We start from the raw sequence: 24,238 nt of genomic DNA on the forward strand, positions 1-24,238 counted from the left end.
CAAATCCAATATAATAAAATACAATCATCACAAAAATCATACAAAATGAATGTATAAATAAATTAATAATACTAAAATATCACCATAAATGGTCACCGAAAAAGAATCAAATGTTTGACGAATCAAACTCACCATAACGCCAGTACATATGACTAGTCACAACTTACTGGATTTGACCAGGGCTGCTCTATGATCAGGGATTTACCAACTCTGGTTTTTAAGATTCCTCTATCCTACCATCACAATTATAATTCATAATTTCATATCTACCAAAATAACATTAATTCATCAAAAATTTTCATTCCAACAAGATATATTGCACAATACTTTAACAGTACAAAATCTGTTCAACAAGATTTAAGTTAAAAGCTTGTCGAGTAGACTTCCAGGAAAGAGAGGTGCGTCACAATGGACAACTTAAGTACCAAGTATTTCCTTAGCCAAAGTGTTCCTCAACTAGTTTTAACAAATTTCTTATTTACAGATTCAAAACAACAACATATAATATTAACACAGAAATTCAATATAGATAGATATATAGTAAGCATTAACAGTATTCACACAGAATTTCAAGACATGAATAATAATAAAACAATACTAAATCATAATATAAAAACTTAGAAAGGTTAGCTCCCCTACCTCTATTTCAGACTTCTCTTGCTTAGAATTTGTTTCCCCAAAAACCTTCCAAAACCTCTACTCTTCTTGCAACTAAAAATTTCTTCCTAACTCTTTCTTCTCTCTATTTTTCAAGGTTTGTCACTTGACTCTTCCTCTCATTGTGCAAAATAGCCTCCCCTCTCATGGTTATTTATAGTCCAAAAATTTTACTATTCAACAATTTTTTAATATTATTTATTATTTTAATATTATTTTATTATATTAATATCTTAATCACCACTTACATAATGGATTCCTCAATAATGCCTTAAAACATGGAGTTCTTAATCCACTATCAATATTTTAATTTTTTTTAAATTTTTTTTAATTTTTAATTTTTTTAAAGAAAAAGGTAGAAAAGAGTTTGAACTCATGTTCTTGAAATCACCACAATTTTCTACCAATTAAGCTACCAAAATTTCTTATTTAGCTTTCCACATTTTATTTTTACATAAACTTATTATATTTTCCATTCTCAAAGAAATTTATTACTACTAGTAATAAAATTGTTACTATTAAGGTAAATATTTTTCATGCGTCTTACAACCTCTACTTGTCCATCTCATTGTAAAATTTGTCATGTAAAATTGTAGTTTGGATTGTAAAATTATTAATGTAAACTAATTTGGAATATAACTTGCATTCCAAATTATCTTCAATATTTATATTATGGAGCGTATAATTTGAAATATAATTTATATTTTAGATTGTTTTTAAAATTTGTATTATGAATTGTATAATTAAAAATATAAATTTGTATTACAGAACATATAATCTATAATGTAATCTACGTTCTATATTATCTTTTAAATTTGTATTACGGATTGTACTATCCAAAATTAAATTTGTATTATAAATTGAATAGTACATAATGTAATTTGCATTCTGGATTTTCTTCCAAATTTACATTACAAATTTGGAATGTAATTTTGCATTACGAATTGTATAATTGGAAATACATATTTGCTTTTCGATTTATACAATTTGGAATGTGTATTTGTATTCTAAATTATACAATCTATTATGCAAATTTACATTCCATTTGACAATTTGGAATGTGCAAAATCAATATTTTTGAATTTCGTATTGTGCAATTCGGAAGACGCAGCTTTGAGTAAGAGGATTTTCTACCTAATATATTTTAGAGTTTGTTACCTTGTTCATTTGTGTGTATGTTAGATCTTGGAGAGAATGGTTGGATTGTTTGATTTTAAATTGCTTGATTTAGTTTAATATGTGTTAAACATTGTTGAATTAAAATTTGGATTTGATCTGTGAAACATTAAGGATGGATATATGAGTTTGTATCATTAGTGTAAAGTCCATTAAAAATAATAATAATAATAAATTAAAATATATATATATATATATATATATATATATATATATATATAAAATATAATAATATGATTGCAAAATGACAAAGAACCTTTCAGAAGTGGAATGGTGAACAAGACACATTTGGTGCTGAAGTCAAAATATTAATTTTTATAAAATAGTATTTTTAATAAAATATTAAAAAAATAATAAATAAATAAATAAAAAGACAAAACTACTTTCAGAAGTGGAGTTAAGGGGGAACAACTTTCTGTAATGGGATTTAAATATTATTTATAATAAAATATTATTTAAAAAAAAAAACCTAAATAGTGCCAAATCTTAGCCTATAAATAGCAAGCATGAGGAAGACTGAAACTTGCACCCAAAATTGAGAAAAATTTTGAGAGAAGAGAGTTGGAGGAAATTCTAGTTGCAAAGGGGAAATTCTGGAAGTTTTTGGGGAACAACTTCTAAGCAGGAGATTAAGTCTGGAATAGAGGTAAGGGGAGTTAACCTTGAGTATTTCGTTTTGTATTATCTTGAGTCTTGAATATGCAATATTTTGCTTTTGTCTTATCTTAAATCTTGAATATGGAGTATTTTGTTTCTGTATGATCTTGAATTTCGAATAAGAACATGCTTATGTGCCAAGATCCAAGTTTGATAGTTGTAAAACGTGATACTGATTCTGCTATACTAATTGTACGTTATTATTATTCAGAACATTTAGTTGTTTCTTTTTGCATTTTTGGAAGGATGAGAAGTTGTCTAACCGGCTCTGCCAGATTCAACTTCTTGTATTCCCCATACCTTTTATTGTTTTTCTTATTTATTTATATTGTATTTTTGGAAGGATGAGAAGTTTTCTAACCGGCTCTGCCAGATTCAACTTCTTGTTTTCCCAAAACTTTTATTGTTTTATCTATTTTCATTGCGTCTTTTTGGAAGGACGAGAAGTTGTCTAACCGGCTCTGCCAGATTCAACTTCTTGTTTCCCCAGAACTTTTACTGTTCTATTTAATTTTTATTGCATCTTCCTGGAAGGATGAGAAGTTGTCTAACCGGCTCTGCCAGATTCAACTTCTTGTTTCCCCAAGAATTTTTATATATTAAGATTATTTTAATGATTGTCAAACATTTGATTCTTCTCCGGTGACCATTTATAGTAATATTTTATTATTGTTAATTTGTTTGTAATATATTTATCTTGTATGATTTCTGTGATGAATGTATTTTCTGATGTTGATATGAAATTATGCATCTGAACATGATATGAGTATTATGGACAGATTTTGTAATGGTATAATATGAGTTGAGGAATATGAGCATGATATGAGTCTCATGGAGAGATTCTGTAATGATATGGTATTAGTGTATATGTTGATATTGAGGGTCTTGCTGTTGGAGGTTATCCTGATATTCTAATAATCATCCAATCTCAAGTAGAGAAGGATGAATTATGTGGTGAGAGGGACAGGAGGTCCTGGTCTATGTGCCAGTTTTGGACATAGTGTTGAGGACTAACCTTGTGGATGGTATAAAATATTTTGGAAGTGTATTTGTAAGAATAAGTAGAAGTCATCACAAGTGCATAACCTCCCGTGACTGCTCATCAACGTATCATCCGGATGAGTGTCTATTGGGTGTTGTGGGATGAGTGTCTATAGAATATTGTGGGATAAGTGTCTATTAGGGATTGTGGTATGATGAGATGAGTGTCTATGGTGCGATTGTTGTATGATAGTATATGGGTGTATGACATAATTATTATATGATGTTTGTTAAGTGTATCAATGTAATTATGCATGTTTTACAAATGATTTGTGTAATGTTAGCTCACCCCTACTTGTTTGTGTTTGTGTTTGTGCGATGATCGTATAATTCGTTATACGAGAGCAGATGAAGGAATATCGTTCGATTCAGTGCCAATGAAGGAAGAGATAGAAGAATAAATTAGAAGACTTCGAGTTGTATTTATGAGTTTTTAGTTGAAATCTGAGTTTAAAACATATATATATATATATATATATATATATATATATATATATATATATATATATATATATACACATATATATAGACACACACACATAGGTATCTTGTATGAAGTTCTTTATATTCATTATGAGTGGTGGTGTAATGCTACGATATATCAACTATGAATTATCAAGTGTGAAGTATATATATTACCATGTGACTGAACGTAGAAATGTTACAATATTTATAAAATCTATTAAATGTCGAGTGTGAGATTATGGGATGTTACATTAATGGTATCAGAGCAGTTCGTCCTTAGGAGAACATGCGGGTTGTGTGCCTTTCCATGAAGAGTTGAGTCTAGATGACATGATTTATCATGTCTTTCGAAGTTTAAATCATAGAATGAGTGCAACCGACTTAAGGTTTTAAGAATAGAAAAACATCTTGATAAAGAGTAATGAGGGTGCACACTCATAAGATGAATTTCCTTTCTTAATTCTGAAGGTTCAATAGGAAAAAGTGGTGGTCCAAATTTTGTTTCTTAATAGTGTTGTGTGCTTTATAATGGTAAAAGGATAATTTGACCTGTATGCCTTCATTAGATTTGATCAAAACCTTTGAAACAAGTTTTGTCTCGAAGATAGGTAGATAGAGTGTGTTGGAGCTTGGAAGTCAAAACATCAGAGTTTTGGTCTTGAAATTTAGAACCGTAATTTTTATTTGAGAATGTTTCAAGGCCAAGTTAGAGGATGAGATATCAGTAGTTGTACAATAAAAGTCGAATTTAAATGTTAGAATAAGAAGAGTTTAAGAAAGCATCAGCGTAGAAAAGTTAAAAAAAAAAGAGTATCTTTTCTGTTCTCTTTTTGTGTTAAATAGTAGAAGGTGATGATGTATGTGTTTTTTTTCTTATTTCGTACTCTTCTTTGTGCTTAGTGTAATATGGAATGTTAAATGGATATGTTCTTTGGCGTGGTTGATAGTATAAATTGTATTTGATTGTGTAAATACTTTGAATGATATATTCTTAATTGCTCTTGATTCATGATTGTGGTATTACTAATATGTGGTATGTGATGTGCTAAATCGTTGATTATGATCCTATAATGTTTTAGAGTTAAAAAAATGATTTTTGTCTAATAGCTTGTGTGATCATCTGGAATTAATAATATTATTATGTGAGTTGTTTTACTATAGTTCAAATTTGAATTACAGATATGTGTCAGTAGAAGAATATACAAATGAGAGCTATTTTCAAAGTAATTTCAATTTCATAAAATAATGGTGTATGGTATGACAAATATCATATATTTCAATAACTCAGGTCTATAAAGTCATTGGGATTACACAATTTTTCAATTGATGCAATTTTGTATTGTCCGAATCTCATAGGTATAATCAGATGCCTTAATCTTCGTGTGAAAAGTAGGCAAACATATCTTATAGAGCTGTAGAAAAAAAAATCATTAACTAGCATATAAAACAAAGCAAATAAAGATCACGGTACATAAATAAAAATAAAATGTTCAAGTGTCGGCCACAAGTGGCCGTTAAGAGTACAGTCCACAAAAAAAATATAATAAATAAATAAAAATAGTCTCCTTAAGGAGACTATTGATCGGCGAACGACAATCTCAAAGAAAGCTCCGTGGAAGGAGCTTTGATGCGAAACGGCATGGGTGGAGTAACTTTCTCTTCTTCTTTAGGTATAGGGGGGATGGAAAAGAGATCTAGGAGCCTTGGAGCCTGTGGAATTACCCGTGAAGGATCTCCGGTAGTGCAAAAAAAAAATAATAGTAGTCAGAGATAAATAAAGAAAATTAGAAGAAATAAATAAATAAATAAAGAAAGAAAAAGAAAGAAAGTTTACCATACATAAACGGCGGAAGGAGGGGATATGAAAGTTCAGATGTACCAGGGACGTTTTGCGGCAAGCGTCGATGTTTCACCCGATTTCCATGGTTTTGAAACCAACAATAGACGCTGTATTCTCCGATTTCCCCGTACTCCTTGAGTCGTCCTGTAATCTCACGAATCTGATCTCAACTAGGATTAATGATCCCATGGTTGAAGATATTCAACAAGATGTTAACTTGTTCCGGGGTGGACCGCCATCGTTTATAAACTGTCTTGGCTTCGATATCCATTTTTCTAAGTTTTTGTTCGCAAAGTAAAGTAAAAGTAAAAAGATTTATTACGTTCAAGTCAAGTTTCCATTTTAAGTCAAGTTTTCCATTTTGCTTCTTCTCTTTTTAGTTTAATTTTCATTGTCCAGCCTTTGAAGTCTCAATGTCCAGAAATAGATTTGTTTAACGGTCCTCGCAACCGACCCTAACTAGATCTAAGTCCACAGAGTCCATATTTTTATTGTTGTTTAAGTTGAAATAAAAGTTTGTTTTGGTTTGTTTTAATTAGGGTACGTGGCGTTGTTCTACCCGAATGTCTCTTTCATACCTTCAAACGAAGGAAGATTAACAACGGTTTTCCAGCCTATATATCTCGTGTTTTAAGACAAAGTGTTCATTAATATGACAATATATATATATATATATATATATATATATATATATATATAACGAGTAAGAAAAATAGAAAAAGGAAAGAGAAGTAATGAACATAATACTAAATAAGCGTAAAGCAGAAAAACATAGAAGAAAAGCTTGAACAAAGAGAAGAAGGGTTGAGAGAGAAAAAAAACTTACGAACGCGGAAGTAGATGCAGGGTCTCACTTGATAGAGGGTTCACTAAGAAGCTCTTAGACACGCTCGAAGGAGGATCTCACTCGTGTTCAGATCCCACAAGCTCTCACACTCTGAGTTTAAAACATATATATATATATATATATATATATATATACACACACACACACATAGGTATCTTGTATGAAGTTCTTTATATTCATTATGAGTGGTGGTGTAATGCTACAATATATCAACTATGAATTATCAAGTGTGAAGTATATATATTACCGTGTGACCGAACGTAGAAATGTTACAATATTTATAAAATCTATTAAATGTCGAGTATGACATTATGGGATGTTACAATTAGCTTCTCACAATCCACTTTAAATTGAGTTAGTATAGGTTTTGATTAGGACAATAAAAACACTCATTGGAGCTAATGGTATAATTTGATACATAAATTTCATTTATAATTTTATGCAGATTTGTTGGGCAAGCCAAACCTCAATTGAGCTAGAGTTAAAAGTAGGATAACAGAAAGCTTCACAACCTATCAATCGCTAGGTTAGTCAAAGCTTACAGGGCGAGTTTGATTTAAACAAGCCCCTAAAGCATGAGTCACAAGGCGAGTGAATGACTCATTTAGCGAAAGTAAATTTCGAAAATGGTAGAGAGGTAGGAGATATTTGGTCATTGAGCGAGTCTAACTTCGTTGGGTAAATTTATATGTTTTTTATTCTTGAACTTGACTCATTAGGCAAGTCACCTATTCATTGAACAAGTACATCCTTGGTAGTAACTTGCTAAGCGAGCAAGTGAATTCACTGAGCGAGTTTATGATGTTTAATAAGAAGTATGTTTGAATTTTGGAAAGTTTAATGAGAATTATCAATGTTATGGAATGACTATGGTTTTAAGAAATTGAAAGCATATTGAAATAGTTAAATGATTAGTATTGAGATGTGTGCATTGTATGGATATTGTCCTTCCTAAAGAAAAATGTCATTGTGGTTAGTCTAGTGTTACACATTTAGTAGAGATTCATATTGTGAAGTCATCCTAACTCTACTAGACTCACAGACTCTCATAGAGAATGAAGTTTAAGTGAAAAAAGTTAATAACCTTGTGACAAGAAATTAAGACCTAGTAAATTTAGGTTAATATTAACATTTAATTTAATGATTACATGATAGGTGCATGAGTTTATATGCATCTGACTCAATACATAAATATTCCATAATTGGATCTATATTTATAAAAAGTAATTAAATGAGAATGTATGTTATACGAGTATGTGTGAATTGATATTTTTATTTAAATATGATTTTATAATATATATATATATATATATATTGGTAGTTTACCTATAATTGTTGTTTTCTAGTTTGTTTTTACTATTATCATTTTCTATGTTAAGCAGACAATTATGTATATAGTAGAGGAGATCAACAATAGGATAAATCTTTGTATAAAATATGTGATACTATTACTAGTTTCATATGTATAAAACTGTTTTCAATAATGTGACACATACACATATCGAAAATTGTGATATCCGATTAAAAGTAATATACTCTGATTTGGATGTTACATGATAGACTGAGACCTTCCATTATTTTGAAATGTTTCCCTCATAACATAATTCATTTATCTAAATCAATTTAATTAACTAATTAAAATGGGTTAAATATGTTTTTAGTCCCTTAAACTATTGGTCGTTTCTGGTTTTCGTCCCTCTTTCAAAGTAAGGTACAATTTGGTCCTCATTCTTTTCGAAACGTTCGTTTTAGTCCTCGAAAACTAAACACTGTTTAAAAATTTGGTCCTCATTTAGCAACAAATGAGGACTAAAACCAAAATTCCGAGGACTAAAACGAACGTTTCGAAAATAATGAGGACCAAATTGTACCTTATTTTGAAAGAGGGACGAAAACCAGAAACGGCCAATAGTTTAAGGACTAAAAACATATTTAACCCAATTAAAATTAACTAGTTCTCTTTTATCTTAATGTTTGAGATAACTTAATAATTAGATTTTTGGATAATTTAATAAGTAGAGAAAATGAAGCAAGTCCAAATTATTATTAAGATATTTATCTCAAATAAAATATATTTATATAATCTTATATTAATCATAAATACACAATATCTCACATGCAAGTCTGACAACGAAATAAATAACATGTTATAAAAGAAAATGTACCATATGGACCGGGCGGTTCGAAAGCATCACCGAGACTTATGTGACTACCGGCGTTTCTTATGTTGACCGTTCATCCTTCCGCTCAGGTGAGTAATGACGGTCTATTGTACGAGCGGCAGAGCAAGACCGGCCAACCGCTAAACCGGGTCATTAAGACTGAGATTAAGGTAAATAATGATTAAACTATTGGACTGGAATTGGACCATGATTAACTTTTCACTAATCCCAAGCTCATAGCGAAAACTATAAATACGGGTCAGAGGTAAGTGGTAGACAGGTTGCATTTACTGCATATTCATTACTATTTCATCGAATCGCCAACAGTTTCTGTACTAACTTTGGCATCGGAGAATCTTTGATAGGTTCCCCCCAGATGGAAGAGTGGACAACGGAGCTTGGAGCGTTACCGGACGGCTTGAAGACCAATTATGGAGGAGCGTCGAACGCTGCCGAAACTCTTCCTAGAAGACCGATTGTGCAGGAGTTTGGTGACTTAGCCCCAAATAACCGAAACACTTTGGCGCCCACCGTGGGGCCGAGATACTTGCAAAACCCAATGGTGACCACGAGAAACATGAGTATGGACGATCTAGTGGAGATGATCTGAGTGTTACAGCAGAAGATGGAGGAGATGCAGCAGCGTCATGAGGAGGAACTCATAGCCGTCAGGGCCGAGTGTTTGGCACGCCTTGCCCGAGAAGGTGCGGGAGAAAAGGGGGAAGGAGAGAAGGCCAAGGAGAGAGGCAAGGCTGCCATGGAGGATCAAACCGAATATAGCAGTGGGCCGGACAAAACATGGAAAACCACAGAGCCGGAGGTCGAGGGAAGCAAAGCTAAATCTGTGCACGCAGAGAGTGCCGCAGGGGACAAGTAGTTGGTAGTGAAGACTGAGTCCTCGTCAACGCTATTACTCCCCTTCGTCCAGGAAATCATGGACGTCCAGATATCGGAGCAGTTCGTCCCACCTTAGTTCAAAATATATGACGGGACAACGGACCCGGAGGCCCACATCAAAACCTTTTTGAACGCAATGGCGTTTCGGACAAGCAACGATACCATTTGGTGTCGAGCGTTCTCATTATCATTGGAGGGGGAGGCGCTCGAGTGGTTTAACTCACTCCCTCCCAATTCCATCGAGAATTTCGCTAGACTGCAGCATTTGTTCAATCGATAATTCGCCAGCAACAGTACTCAAGACTTGACCGTCTTCGAGTTGGTCACCCTGAAACAGGGAAATGAAGAAACTTTAAGAACGTTCATGGATCGCTACCAAAAAATCGTCCAACGAGTGAAGGGCTTGAGCCTGGAACTCTCCTTACATTACATCCTTCCCGCCCTCAGGCCTGGACCGTTTAAGGACAGCGTCTGCCGGTGGGCGCCCAAGACCATGGAAGAACTGCAGGAGAGAGCGACTAACAAAATAAGGGTGGAGGAAATGAAGTTGTCGTATAAGAAGGAAAGTTACGAGAACAAGGGAGAAAGAACGAACAGGGGGAAATCCGGTGGCCAAGTTGGGAAGCCCGGGGGATTCAAGCAAAGAGAAGCACCCCGGGGGCCACAATTCCAATAATACACCCCATTGAATGCCCCCTGGGCGAAGATTTTCCAAGAAGCTTTGAGCGCTGAGTTAATCCCGGATCCGAAGAGGCAACCCACACTGCCAGGGGCGGACGGTAATAAACACTGTATGTATCACAAAAACATGGATCACACCATAGATGAGTGTGTAACCCTGAAGGATAAGATCGAAGAACTAATCCGTGCGGGGCAGCTGAAAAAGTATGTGTGAATCGACCGCCCCCACGCTCCCATAGACTGACCCAGCCCACGGCGGACCAGCCCTAGGAAACCCGAGAGGCACGGAAGGTCCAAAAATGATCGGACCGACCGCCTGCGATCAAAGAGGTGACGGAGTAGAAGCCGTAGCAGGAGCCACGACCGTCCCCTGTGAGGACACATCAATACCATATCCGGTGGTTTCGCCGGAGGAGGATCTTCCTCATCCTCCCGAAAGCGTCATGTACGGGATTTACAATCTGTTCACTCGGTGGACAAGCCACGGAGGACGATGCCCCCCATCACGTTTTCGGATGAAGACTTTCACGCCCCTGATCCTGATCAGGATGACTCGATGGTAATAATGGTGGAGATTACCCGGTACGGTGTGAGCAAGGTGCTAGTGGACTAAGGGAGTTCAGTAAACATCCTCTACTAAAAGACTTTCCAACAGATGGACATACCAGAAGACATGATCGTCCCATACAACGAGCAGATCGTAGGTTTTGTAGGTGAGAGGGTAGACACTAGAGGATATGTGGATTTGCGCACAAGGCTGGGGACTGACCGCCACAACGAGAAAAAGACGGTCAGATACTTGTTGATGGAGGCGAATACCTCCTACAACGTACTACTGGGCCGACCGTTCCTGAACGCCTTTGGAGCGATCGTATAAACCCCCACCTCACGATGAAGTATCCCTCGGACAAAGGGACAATCTGCACCGTCTGTGCGGAACAAAAGACGGCTAGGGAATGCTACGCCGCAGGCCTGAAGCTTCACACCCGCATGGTGAGAAGGAGGACGGGTGGTTCTGAGGTGGCTATGGCCGACCTTGACCCAAGGACGAACACGAAAGATCGGCTGGAGCCCTTCGGGGAGACGCAGCCGGTCCTGATAGGGAAGGACGTATCCCAGACCACGGCTATGGCCTAGGGGCTAGAACCCGAGTTGGAGCTGGAAATTCAGTCCGTGCTATGGAAGAATTGTGACTTATTCGCGTGGACAGCCGTTGATATGCCAGGGATCCACCCCTCGGTCATGTCACATAAGTTTGCCTTGTTCAAGGAAGCGCGACCAGTGGCGCAGAAGAAGCAACGAATTGGGGAAGAAAAGAGGAAAGCCATAGAGGAGGAGGTGGAGAAGTTGAGGGAGGTCGGGTTTGTCAAAGAAGTGACGTACACCACTTGACTCGCCAACATGGTAATGGTGAAAAAGGCCAGCGGAAAATGGCGAATGTGCACCAATTACTCCGACCTCAACAAAGCTTGCCCAAAGGACTCTCATCTCTTGCCGAGCATAGACGTCATAGTGGACGGAGCCACCGGCCACCGGGTGTGAACCTTCCTAGATGCGTATTCTGGGTACAATCAGATACCTATGTATGGGCCAGATCGAGAAAAGACGACATTCATCACTGAGAAGGCAAACTTCTGTTACGAAGTTATGCCATTCGGCCATAAGAACGTCGGGGCCACCTATCAGCGCTTGATGCATGGACGTGTATGTCGATGATATGGTCGTCTATTCACCAAACGGACGATTTCATGTGAAGGACTTGGAAGAGGTGTTCCGGCAGGTTAGAAGGTTCGGGATGAGCCTAAATTCGGCCAAATCCACGTTTGGAGTAGCCGTTGGAAAATTCTTGGGTTTCAATCTCACGGCCCTGGGTATTGAAGCCAATCCTGACAAATATGCGGCCGTGTTGGAGATGTAGAGCCCAATCACTCTTAAGGAGATCCAAAGATTGGTCGGTCGGCTCACGGCCCTATCGCGATTCATTCCCAAGCTGGCCTAGAGGGTCAAATCGGTGCTTCGCAAGATGAAGAAGGGACCAGCCGTCGAGTCGGATGCTGAGTGCGAACAGGCATTTCAGGACGTCAAGACCATTCTGATGAACCCGCCGGTGATGAACCGTTCAACGCTAGGCGAAGACTTGTAGATCTTTTTAGGCGTGTCTGATTCGACAATCAGCACAGTAATAATGCAAGAACGACCCAAGCCTAGGCTCATATACTTCATCAGTCGAACCCTTCAGGAAGCCGAGACACGATATAAACAAGTTGAAAAGGTCGCTTTGGCCTTGCTGAATGCGTCCAGAAGGATCCGGCCGTACTTCCAGAGCCACTAAGTGGTTGTTAGGATCGACTTCCCAATCTCCAAGATTTTGAGAAAACCAAACCTGGCAGGACGCATGGTGGCATGGGCTGTCGAATTATCAGAATTCGGCCTGCGCTACAAACCAAGAGGATCGGTCAAAGGCCAACATTTGGCTGATTTTGCGGTAGAATTTCCCCAGGCGTTCAACGATGAGTGGAATCTATACGTCGACGGGGCGTCCGAGAGAACAGTGAGCCGGGCTGGCATAGTCCTGGAGGGCACGAACGGATTCTTGTTGGAGCTTTCCTTGATCTTTAAATTCAAGGTTTCCAACAACCGGGCGGAATATGAGGCCCTAGTGGCCGACCTGGAGCTGGCAAGAGACATGGGGGCACGAAAGGTTGTGTGCCGAATGAACTCCCATCTTGTTGTGGGTCAAATGAATGACGAGTTCCAAGTGAAGGAGGAACAGCTCCTCAGATATTTCCACCGAGCAACTGCCTTGGCGAAACTATTCGACAAAGTCAACATCCGGCACATCCCCTGAGAGGATAACACTTGGACGGATATGTTGTCTAAGCTAAGCACGGGAAAAGAAAAGGGCCAGTTGACGACGATTATACGCCAAGTTCTACTGCAGCTGTCGGTCGAATGCCTGACGGTGTCGAATGTTGAAGTTGGAGACTGACGAACGGAGATCAAAGCACTAATGACCCAACAAGATGCAGGAAAATCCATTAGACCGGCGGACTCCAAGAAGATCGTCTGCTACCTTATGGTAGGGGATGACCTGTACCGGAGAGGATTTTCCACCCCTCTTCTCAAGTGTCTCAGGAAGTAGGAAGCACGATATGTTATGGACGAGCTCAATAATGGAGTTTGCGGTTTTCATACCTGTCATCGAGCTCTAAAGGTCTGGATACTGAGGGCCGGGAAACTCTGCCCAACTATTGAGGAAGACACTAAGGTCTTTACCCATAAGTGCCTCAACTGCTAGGCCCATGCCAACAACGCTCACGTACCACCCTACACCTTGCACACCATGACGTCACCCTGGTCATTCGCACAATGGGGTATGGATATCGTTGGACCATTCCCGATAGGTCAGGCACAGAAGAAGTTCCTCCTCGTAGCAATAGATTATTTCACTAAGTGGGTAGAGGCTGAACCCTTGGCGACCATAGCGACATCGCAAGTTCAGAAATTCTGCTGGAAATTGGTATGTCGGTTCGGTCTTCCTCGGACGATTATCATGGACAACGGCGGACAGTTCATCGATAAGAAGTTGGCCGAGTTTTACAAGGACTTGGGGATTAAGCACGTCACCAGTTCGGTGGAACATCGTCAAATGAACGGTCAGGTGAAAGCCATGAACAAGACCATAATGGTCGCCTTGAAGCTCGTCCTAAGCTACCAGCATTTGCTCCATAGTCGCTCGAAGATCATCACTGACCTTCTTTTCGGAAAGAAGCTCGGCCCGAACATGCTCGACGCCCCGGTGGTCAACAAACTCCCTCAAATACCACGCTAGAGAAGCCGCCCGGGTGGACATTTCTAGAATGGCATTAGTCAGCTTCCCCTCAGACATCGGCTCAATTAACGCCCTTTGTGACGAACTCATATGGAAATTCGTCTGGTCACTCATATTGAAGGCGGTGCTGAAGACCCCGGGAAGCGGTCGGGAGGAAGACCCTTCCTTATCCTTACGTCCCCTCTTTGAAGAAGACTTATCCCCCTCTTTGTGTCCTTTCCTCTTCCTAACGAGGGGCTGGACAAAGGTAGTGGCCGCTTCAGAAGAAGCATTCACAAATACGGCTGGGGGATCATTTCCCACCGCAGCAACGGTGCCCCCAGGAACAATAACTGGAACAACCTGGGAGCCGGTCGGAGGAACGATAATGACGAGAGTAGGGTGAGGACCGGTCGGAGAAACTGTCGGGATACGGCTGGTGGAAGAAGATCGCTTGATGAGGGGAGGACGGCGTGCGGTAGGAGTGGCCCGTTCAAGGGCGGTGGAAGAAGTAGCGTTGGCTCCTTTCCTCGAAGCCATAAAGTTGGATTTGCGGGGAGGAGGAGCATACATGATATCTGGCAAAAACAACAAAATTCAGCTACGTTAACACCAACGTACTAAAAAGCAAAATGAATATAAAATACCATATCGAACGCCTTTCGTTCACAATCCTCATGACGAAGGCATTCGACTAAGTTACGGGCAGAGAGACGGCGAGGGAGAGCGTTGATGGTCCGAACAGCCTCCAAATCAACCGGGCTCAGCACACCAACCGGATACGCTTTTATTTTCCTAGGATTCCTTGTCCAATAAAAAGGGAACAAGGGATTTCCTGTTGCATCATGGAACTTGTGACGGTCGGCCTCGTCAATAATGACTTTAAAGAATTGGTCCTTGAAATTCTTATATGAATCAGAGAAAGGATGGAAGAGGGTCCTATCTCTGACGGACATCAAGGAAACCTAGCCACCCTTCGAGAGCGGGCGAACTTCAAAATAGTGGAAGAAAACCGGGATTGTCGGATTTACACCAACCGCCAAACACACAACCAAAAATGTCTGGACGGCCGCCCAAGAGTTCGGATGTAGCTGAACAGGGGCGACATTCATTTCTCGGAGAACGACCATTTGAAACTCCGTAAACGGTACCCGAACACAGAGTTGACTGAAAAGATTGGAGTACATGAAGAAGAAGTCGTCCGGACTCGTTTCCTTCCCATGATAGACTCGCTCATTCTATAGGCTGACTCTCACTCAAATCAGCCAGGAGTCCTCTACGTCTCGGATGACGTATAGCCGGCCGACTCTCCATGACAACGCCTTTTTTGTAGCATACTCCGACGCAAACAGGCTGGCGTCATGAGGTGCCTAATCATACCCCGGAATGACAGCTCCTGTATCGCCCGGCTCTAATGGCGAGCCATCCACAGGAATACCACCCTTGAGAAGATGGATAGGTATCCCATAGATGATTCGCTTATCCGCCTCGGCGGGGAAATTAGGCTCTGGTCCCGGAGACTGGACGGACTCTTCCAAGAAGGAGGACGACACTAAGCTTGGAGAAGAACCACGCTCGCCATCACCGCCCACTGACCTCCCGCCACCTTTGCCCGACGACTCCGAAGAAGACTCAACATGGACGACTGTCATTTATTACCTGAAGGAAAATGAATGCTCTGAACTTGAAGAAGGAGAAAGTGAAAATGACAGCGTCCCCTCTCCCTATTTATAGGAGAGATTTTTGTAACCGTCAAGGCATCCACACCGTTAAAAACTATCATGATTGACGATCCAGATGCGAAGCCGCTTCAACTTCCGCCTCTCGACACGCGACACGTGTGTTCCCGCCCAAATCAAATTCCAAAAATCGGTAAGCACAAGCCCAACAAATTCGGCCCAAAGGCCAAGATGGGAGCCATCCAGCCCAACCATTGACAAAGACAGATGGTCAACAAACGGAGTCCCCACACCCACTGTCGAGATTTCACCCAGTCCTAAACCCAACGTTCACTACATGCACTAGGGCTTTGGGGGCTTGTGTACCATATGGACCGGGCGGTCCGAAAGCAGCACCAAGACTTATGTGACTACTGGCATTTCTTATACCAACCGTTCGTCCTTCCGCTTGGGTGAGTAATGAAGGTCTACCGTACGGGCGGCAGAGCAAGACCAACCGATCGCTAAATCGGGTCATTAAGACTGATATTAAGGTAAATAATGATTAGAGTTATTGGGATGGAATTGGGTCGTGATTAACTTTTCACTAATTCCATGCCCATAGCGAAAACTATAAATACGGGTCAGAGGTAAGTGGTAGACAGGTTGCATTTACTGCATATTCATTACTATTTCATCGAATCGCCAATAATTTATGTATTGACTTTGGCATCAGAGAATCTTTGACAGGTTCCCCAGACGGAAGAGTGGACAACAAAGCTTGGAGCGTTACCGGACGGCTTGAAGACCAATTGTGGAGGAGTGTCGAACGCTGCTGAAACCCTTCCTAGAAGACCGATTGTGTAGGAGTTTGGTGACTTAGTCCCAAATAACCGAAACAGAAAATAAAACTTATTCAAAAACTATCTTATTAAAGATAATATGTAAAATAATCTTAACATTTATGAAAAGAATAGTAAAAATAGAACCGAAATATGTTTTTATGAAATAAATTACTTAGTAATTAAAATTTAATTTATATACTAGCAATACATTTTACCACTTTTCAAAATTATCTTTCCTAAACATGGTGTATTACCTTTATTACCATACTAGGTTCTAAGATAAATATGTATCATGATAGAATATCATATGAAATAAAAATTTTATATTAAGATACATTTAATTAGATTTAAACCATTCAAAACGAAATACAATAAAATTTGTAGTTTTTATGAAATTACAAGTGTTTGGTTGACCAGTCGTTGGTCCAATTTCCAATAGATTCTCTTTCCAACTACAGTACTGTACCAACATAATAATTTTCTAAATTTCAAAATTAAAATCATTAAATCTCGCCTGGGGATAAATGCATCTTCGGAATAAATTCGAAGCAAATTTTCTAAGTATATTTAGCTTAAATCGAATTAAGGAATGATAATATTGTATAAATAAATTAACTTTATTTTGGTATGGTAATTTATAAATTATATAAAACAGTATATTATTATAAAAATAATTATTATAGCCATATGTATGATTTTTTTAAAGTTTAATAAAAATATTTTTTTGAAAAAATATATTTTTTATAATTTGAATAATCCCTTTTAATTAACTCAGAATCCGTATTGAATTATTTCAGTAGAAAACAGTTGGATATAAATTTTGAAATATTAAATTTAAATTATATTGGATTGATTGAATTAGGTCTAATACTGCTCTAATTATTTTCTTGTGAGAAAATTTTTCATTTTCTTGTGAGAAAATTTTTCATTTTCTTCTCAATTACAGAATTTTTCTTATATTTGCTCAAAAAATATTAAAATGTTTTTCTTGAATAATATTTTTTTCTTCATGTAATCTAACAGTTACTTTTTGTTGTTTTCTTAATTTTTAGCCTTACTTCTTAAAATTGTCAAAATGTTTATTTTAAGAAATCATTAAATATAATGTTTAAGATCGGTGAAATTTTGAAAATCATAAATTTAATTATTGAAATGCATTACAAATATTTTGAAAATAGTTGTAGTAAAAATTTTGGTGAAAAAAATCAAATTATCTTAATTTATTTTAAACTTAACTTGGTGGTTGAAAGATAAAAAGTTTAAGACCTTTACTGACAAGAATATGCTTCCATTTGAATGTAAAATCTACACTTTGTCAGACTCTAGTACATATTTTAACAATAACTGATGTAAAGAAAAAAATAAAAAAAGAATGAAAAAGGTTAAAATAAATAAAAAAAGTAGAGTAAAAGAAAGAAATGTGATTTTATATGGATGATGATATGACTAAGGTTGTGAGCACATTACTAATTTGGTGAGACAAATTATTTTAAAAGATTATTTTTTTCGTAATGTTATTTGAAAAATATAAATATATAATATTATTATAATACAAAGTTCAATTATCCAATTAATTGGAAACTTAAAATAGGTGTTATGAAGAAAACTTTGGTGTTTGTGCAAGTGACAACTTTAACTGCAGATGTTTTGATTTACAGCATGTGAGGATACAGAGCCAATTGAATAGGACAAAATGAAAATTGCACTATACTGCATTAAACTATTAGCATTGATTCTGCCATGAAAAGAACTTGTAGTATTGAAATACTACACCATACTTGCTTTTCTTTTTCTTGTTTTCATTAATTGTTATGTGTGCATTTGTTTTGGCAGAGAAAACAATATTATATGATCAATTCAAACTTGGGAGAACCCACCCCCATGTTAGATACTCTGCACATCTTCATGAAGGAGAGAGAAAAGGGTACCCTGGACCTTGACAAGGGCCATTTCTTCTCTTCCTTTCAAAGGGTACCCTGAAGTTGAAGTTGAAGCAGATGCAGAGAAGTAAAGGGCATTGCAAGTTTTGTTTTTTCAGCAAAAAAATGGTACAAAATGAGGTAACTTCATTGTTTTCAGAGCAGAAGTGTTAGCATTATCATAAAAAAGATTGGCTTAGTGATGTGAGAGTGACTTACATTTTCTGTGCTGATATTGTTGCTGTTTCCTTGCCACAACAGTAGTTGCGTGGCCAAAACTGGAAGCTGAAACTCATCTCCCCACTTTAACATTCAAGCATACACCTTGGATGCTTCACAACTCACACCACAACAGTCAGTACAACTGCTATTGTTGTAGTACAACACACAGCTTCAGATGCTAAAATCCAAATGATGAGTTTGTTTACCACATGCAGAACTCTTGTGTCTTAGCCTTTTACTGTTGGATTGCATTTATGTTTCCAGGACCAAACAAATGCTGTAGGGTCACAATCAGTGCCACACAGATACATTATTCAGGTTTTGGGCATTCTAGCTGCAAATAATAGGTTTTTTAAGACCTACAATGCCCCACATAAACAATAGAAGAGCCTTTGCTAATTATTAAGAAACAAGTGTTGCAGAGTGTAGAGTGTAGAGTGTAGAGTAATATGCTATGTATATCCATAGTGAGATCTAGCCTAAAGGCCACTAAAACTGCCGTTGTTAGCCATCTTTGAAGAGTTTTTATTCATGGAAAGTGAAAGAGAGGACAACAACAACGGCACTGATTCAACACACGCTGCCATCTCTAGCACACTCAAAATTAAGATTGTGAGCTGCAGCAAAAGTGGGGAGAGTTTAGACAACTCAAACTTACCTTCACCAAACATAAACAATGGCACAGAGTCATCACCATATGGTTCTCCTCTTGTGTCACCACCTTCATCAGCATTTGTTTCTGCATTGCAGTCTCCATATATATCTCCAAGGGCCATTATACCAGACCCACCTAACGGATCTCCTTTGGAAAACCAACCACCACTACTGACAATAACCACTTCCACCACCAACCCTTCCACCCCTGAAGATGTGCCTAGCAGTTCCTACACTCCCCCTTCTGATCAATATGAGTTCTCTGATGACCCTGCTGACACAAGGCTAAAGTATGTGACATGTGTTCCTGAACCGGCTCCTCCACGCATTTCATTCTCATTTCCAGTCCCTAGAATTTCCTTTGCAAAAGGTCCTATCTCACCTGCTACCAATGCCAAACTCAGAAGCTGTGATGTCTATATTGGATTCCATGGCCAGAACCCCAACTTGGTGCGCTTCTGCAGGTGGCTTAAGTCTGAGCTTGAGCTTCAAGGGATCGATTGCATGCTTGCTGATAGAGCAAAGTACTCAGACAGTCAGAGTCACGAGATTGCTGATGGAGTCATTTGCTCAGTGGCTTTTGGAGTGGTGGTTGTCACAAGTTCCAGCTTCCTCAACCATTTTAGCATGGAGGAGGTGAGATTCTTTGCTCAAAAGAAGAACTTGATTCCCCTCTTGTTTGACACTGGACCTGCAGAGATTATGGCTCTTCTTAACTGCAAATCAATTGACAAAGAATGTAAAGAGGCAATAGATGGACTTATGAAGTGCAATGAATTCAATATAGAGGCCAATGATAGTAATTGGCGAAGCTGCATAGCGAAAGCTGCGGGTATTTTAAGAGCAAGACTTGGTAGGAAGAATGCTGAGCAGAAGGATAATGTACAAGGACTTGAGAACTTACCCTTTCCAAGGAACACATACTTTGTAGGAAGAGAGAAGGAGATTATGGAGATTGAGGGTCTTTTTTTCGGTCGAGGGAATTGCATGGAACAAGTACAAGATCATTGTAGGGTATTCACCAAAGGAGAAGCTAGTGGAAGTGGACAATCTGAAGGCCTTGCAGATGAGGAAAGTGAACCAGTGATAGCAAGGTGTGGGAGGTATATCAGTCTAGAGATGGGGAGAAGCAAAGAACCAACTTTAGAGGCTTGGGTTGAACCGATCATGGGAAACAACTCTTTGAAGAGGTTGAAGAATAAGAAGTCAAAGAGTGGAAGCTACAAGAGCGTGTGTAGCAGTGTGATTTGCATTAATGGGGTTTCTGGGATTGGAAAGTCAGAGCTGGCACTAGAATTTGCTCATAGATACCACCAGAGGTATAAAATGGTTTTGTGGGTTGGTGGTGAAGCCAGGTATCTGAGGCAGAACTTATTGAACTTGTCTCTCAATTTGGGACTGGATGTTGGTGCTGATTCTGAAATGGAAAGGGGTAGGATTCGTAGCTTTGAGGATCAAGAATTTGAGGCATTCAAGAGAGTGAAGAGGGAACTGTTTGGTGAGACTCCTTACTTGCTGATAATTGACAATCTTGAGACAGAAGTGGAATGGTGGGAAGGGAAGGATCTGTATGATTTGATACCAAGAAACACAGGAGGAACACACGTGATTGTTACAACAAGATTGTCCAAAGTAATGAGCTATGATACTATTCAGCTTCCACCTTTGCCATTATCTGATGCAATGATTCTGATGATAGGAAGAAAGAGGAAAGAGTATTCCGCAGATGAGATAGACCTGCTTGAAAAAATCAATGAGAAACTTGGAAGGTTGAGCATTGGTTTGTGGATGATTGGTTCACTGTTGGCTGAACTTTCAATAGGCCCTTCTTGTCTCTATGAGGCCATTAACCAGGTGCCACTCGATGAAGATTCAAACTCTTGCTACATGAGCATTGCAGAAGGGCAATGGTGCAAGAGCAACCCTTTTCTCATGAAGACCCTTCTCTTTTGTTTGGAAACTTTGGAGAAAACTAAAGCTAAAGGGAACCTCTTGGCCTTAAGAATGCTGCTTGTAAGTGGCTGGTTTTCCCCCTCTCCCATTTCATCCACTTTATTGGCCAATGCAGCAAAGAGTATTCCTACAGTGGAAAGCCGTCTTAAGAAGTGGACCAAATCTCTGAGCCTAACAACAAGTTGTATATCACCACGGACGTGGAAAAATGAAGAAGAACCAGCAATGATTCTTGTGAAAATGGGACTAGCTAGAAGGGCTAATCAACATGATGGATGTTGGCTTCATTTCCACCCCATAACACAAGCATTTGCCAAAAGAAAAGGTGGTTTGCAATATGCCAAGGCTGCAATTCAAGGAGTGAGGAAAATGGGAAGCCAAGTTAACTCAGATCATTTATGGGCCTCAGCGTTCCTTGTTTTTGGGTTCAAATCGGAGCCTCCCCTGGTGCAGCTGAAGGCAATTGACATGGTTTTGTACATCAAGAGAACAGCTCTTCCTCTAGCAATTCAAGCCTTCACCATTTTCTCAAGATGCAACTCATCCTTGGAGCTCCTGAGGGTGTGCACCAATGCTCTTGAGGAAGTTGAGAAGTCTTTTGTGTCTCAAATCCAAGATTGGTCTTCCCATGGTTCAGTTTGTTGGAAAAGGAGGCTGCAAAGAGGCCAAAAAGTAGATGAATATGTGTGGCAGGATGTGACCTTGTTGAAGGCAACACTACTGGAGACAAGAGCAAAGTTGCTAGCAAGAGGAGGGCATCTAGACAGTGCCAAGGAACTGTGCAGAACATGCATCAGTATCAGAACTGTGATGCTTGGCCATAACCATGCACAGACCTTGGCTGCTCAAGACACATTGGCAAGGTTGGTCAGAATGAGGAGCAAGATATGATGATGAGAGTATGTTTGTTGTGTCATCACTTTTACTGTTAAAACTTCATACAAAAACACCATCAGTGAAGTTGTGTAAATGTTACTGTGGCAATAAGCATTACTGTGTATGAATGTACTACTAATATTCCTTCTCTGCCTCAAAAAAACAACCATTACTGTGCCAAAATTGTTGTTCTTTGTAAGAGGCATTTACTGTAATGTTGGAGAAAACTACAGTGCCAATGGAAAATCTAATAGTTGTTTTGAAGCACTATCACATTAAATTTTGAAAGTGAAAAAAATGCAAAGTATGTCCCTCAAAGTGATATCTTACAATCACTTTAATCCAAAATTTTAAACTGTAGTTTTTCTTTTAGTTCAATAATTTTAATTTCATTTTTACTTTCAATAATAATATTTTTATATTGTGTATTTTACTATTACTATATTTTTTTAAAATCTTAAATTTTGAAATAAATTAAAATTTGACATTTATTTTAAGTAAAAATCATACTTTCACAATACTGAAAAAATAATAAATAATGTAAATATTGCAATGGTTGCGATATTAAAAATACTGAAAATAGCAATAAAATAAAATTTTCAAATATGAATATCAATAACTTGAATTATAATGTTTGAATAATAAAATAATAAATATCATAATAATATAATAGTTAAAGTAAGCAATACAATATAAAAATAACCAAGAAAAACGATTAAAATAAAAAAATATTATTTATTATTATATCTTGAAGCTAAACTGTGGGAATAATAAATATTATAAATAGTATTAAAGTGAAAAGGCTTATGTAATATAGAAATATCAAAATAATTAAAAAATATATAAATTTATTATCTTTCAAGATCAGTTTGCCATCAATAAATGGATGAAATAAAATAAAATTCTACCTTATGGGTAGAAGAAGAAGAAGAAGAAATGATAGCATCTTACCTCAGGAATAAAAAATTATCTTATGATATGTTCAAGTTGGAAATGTTACATTCACGTAGGAATTAAAATAGATATAAAATAACTTCCAATTTTCACAACATTTTATTTTTAACTAAAAAGTTAAAAAAAAACACTCCAAAGAATTAAAAATCTTTATGAAACTTTATTTATCAAAATAATTTTTAATATTAGTCACATGAATATTATTCTAAATATAATTAAATCTGCTTATGAACAAAAAAAGACTTGTTCCATGGCCAAGAGGAATGCATATATATTGTACATATAATGGTCAAGTGAATCTGCTTGTTTAGTTGAAGATTATATAAAAAAAAATTAAAAATATGTGAAAAAAGAGTTAAAAGTGTTCTATTAAAGAGTAGAAATAAGAAGAGAGAAGAATGAAAATAAGTGATAAATAATGTAAAGAAAATAGTATAGATTTCACCTTTTTCAGTTTTTTTTAAATGTTTTTCATAAAATAAATAGATTTTTTTTTGTTTGTGTTTGTCTAATTTTATATTTTTAAAATAAGTAGTTTTTTTCTTTTCTTTTAAAAAGAAAATCATAAATAATATTTTTAACAATTAGTTATTTTAAATTTAACCAATTGACTCTATATCTATTTAAAAATAATTTTTACCAAACAAACCAATCTATATATACTTTCACTCATCTATTCCATTTCACTTCAACAAAATAAAACATTAGAACATTTTTTATATATTTTAAATTATAATACTAATGTTGTATAATCAATTTAAAATTATAATTTTCAGTACTTGTCAAAAAATTAAATTAAAAATTGTTATTTTAAATATTAATGATAAATTATTATTTAAGCATAAATCATATTATATGGTTATCTTACGTTATACACCATATATTCCTACACCTCTATTATATTCCATTATGTAACACCTCCA

The 24,238-nt window shown here is 37.3% G+C and overlaps 1 protein-coding gene across 2 annotated transcripts; it reads left to right on the plus strand.

The window, feature by feature from the left end:
- The first annotated feature begins 18,398 nt into the window (after nt 1–18,398).
- On the plus strand, nt 18,399–22,527 carry LOC124846222 (P-loop containing nucleoside triphosphate hydrolases superfamily protein). Of its 2 annotated transcripts, none has more exons than XM_047323441.2 (2): nt 18,399–18,797; nt 18,918–22,527. In XM_047323441.2, exon 2 carries the CDS (start codon nt 19,410–19,412, stop codon nt 22,374–22,376), a length of 2,967 nt encoding a protein of 988 aa, XP_047179397.2. In that variant the 5' UTR covers nt 18,399–18,797; nt 18,918–19,409; the 3' UTR covers nt 22,377–22,527. The 2 variants fall into 2 exon arrangements, with proteins under 2 accessions (XP_047179397.2, XP_087967242.1); XM_088111116.1 differs by having other exon boundaries at nt 18,921–22,527.
- Nucleotides 22,528–24,238: the final 1,711 nt, after the last annotated feature.

Source organism: Vigna umbellata, chromosome 3 (assembly GCF_029865625.1).
Source record: "Vigna umbellata cultivar VRB3 chromosome 3, Vumbellata_1.0, whole genome shotgun sequence".
NCBI classification, from domain to species: Eukaryota; Viridiplantae; Streptophyta; class Magnoliopsida; order Fabales; family Fabaceae; genus Vigna; species Vigna umbellata.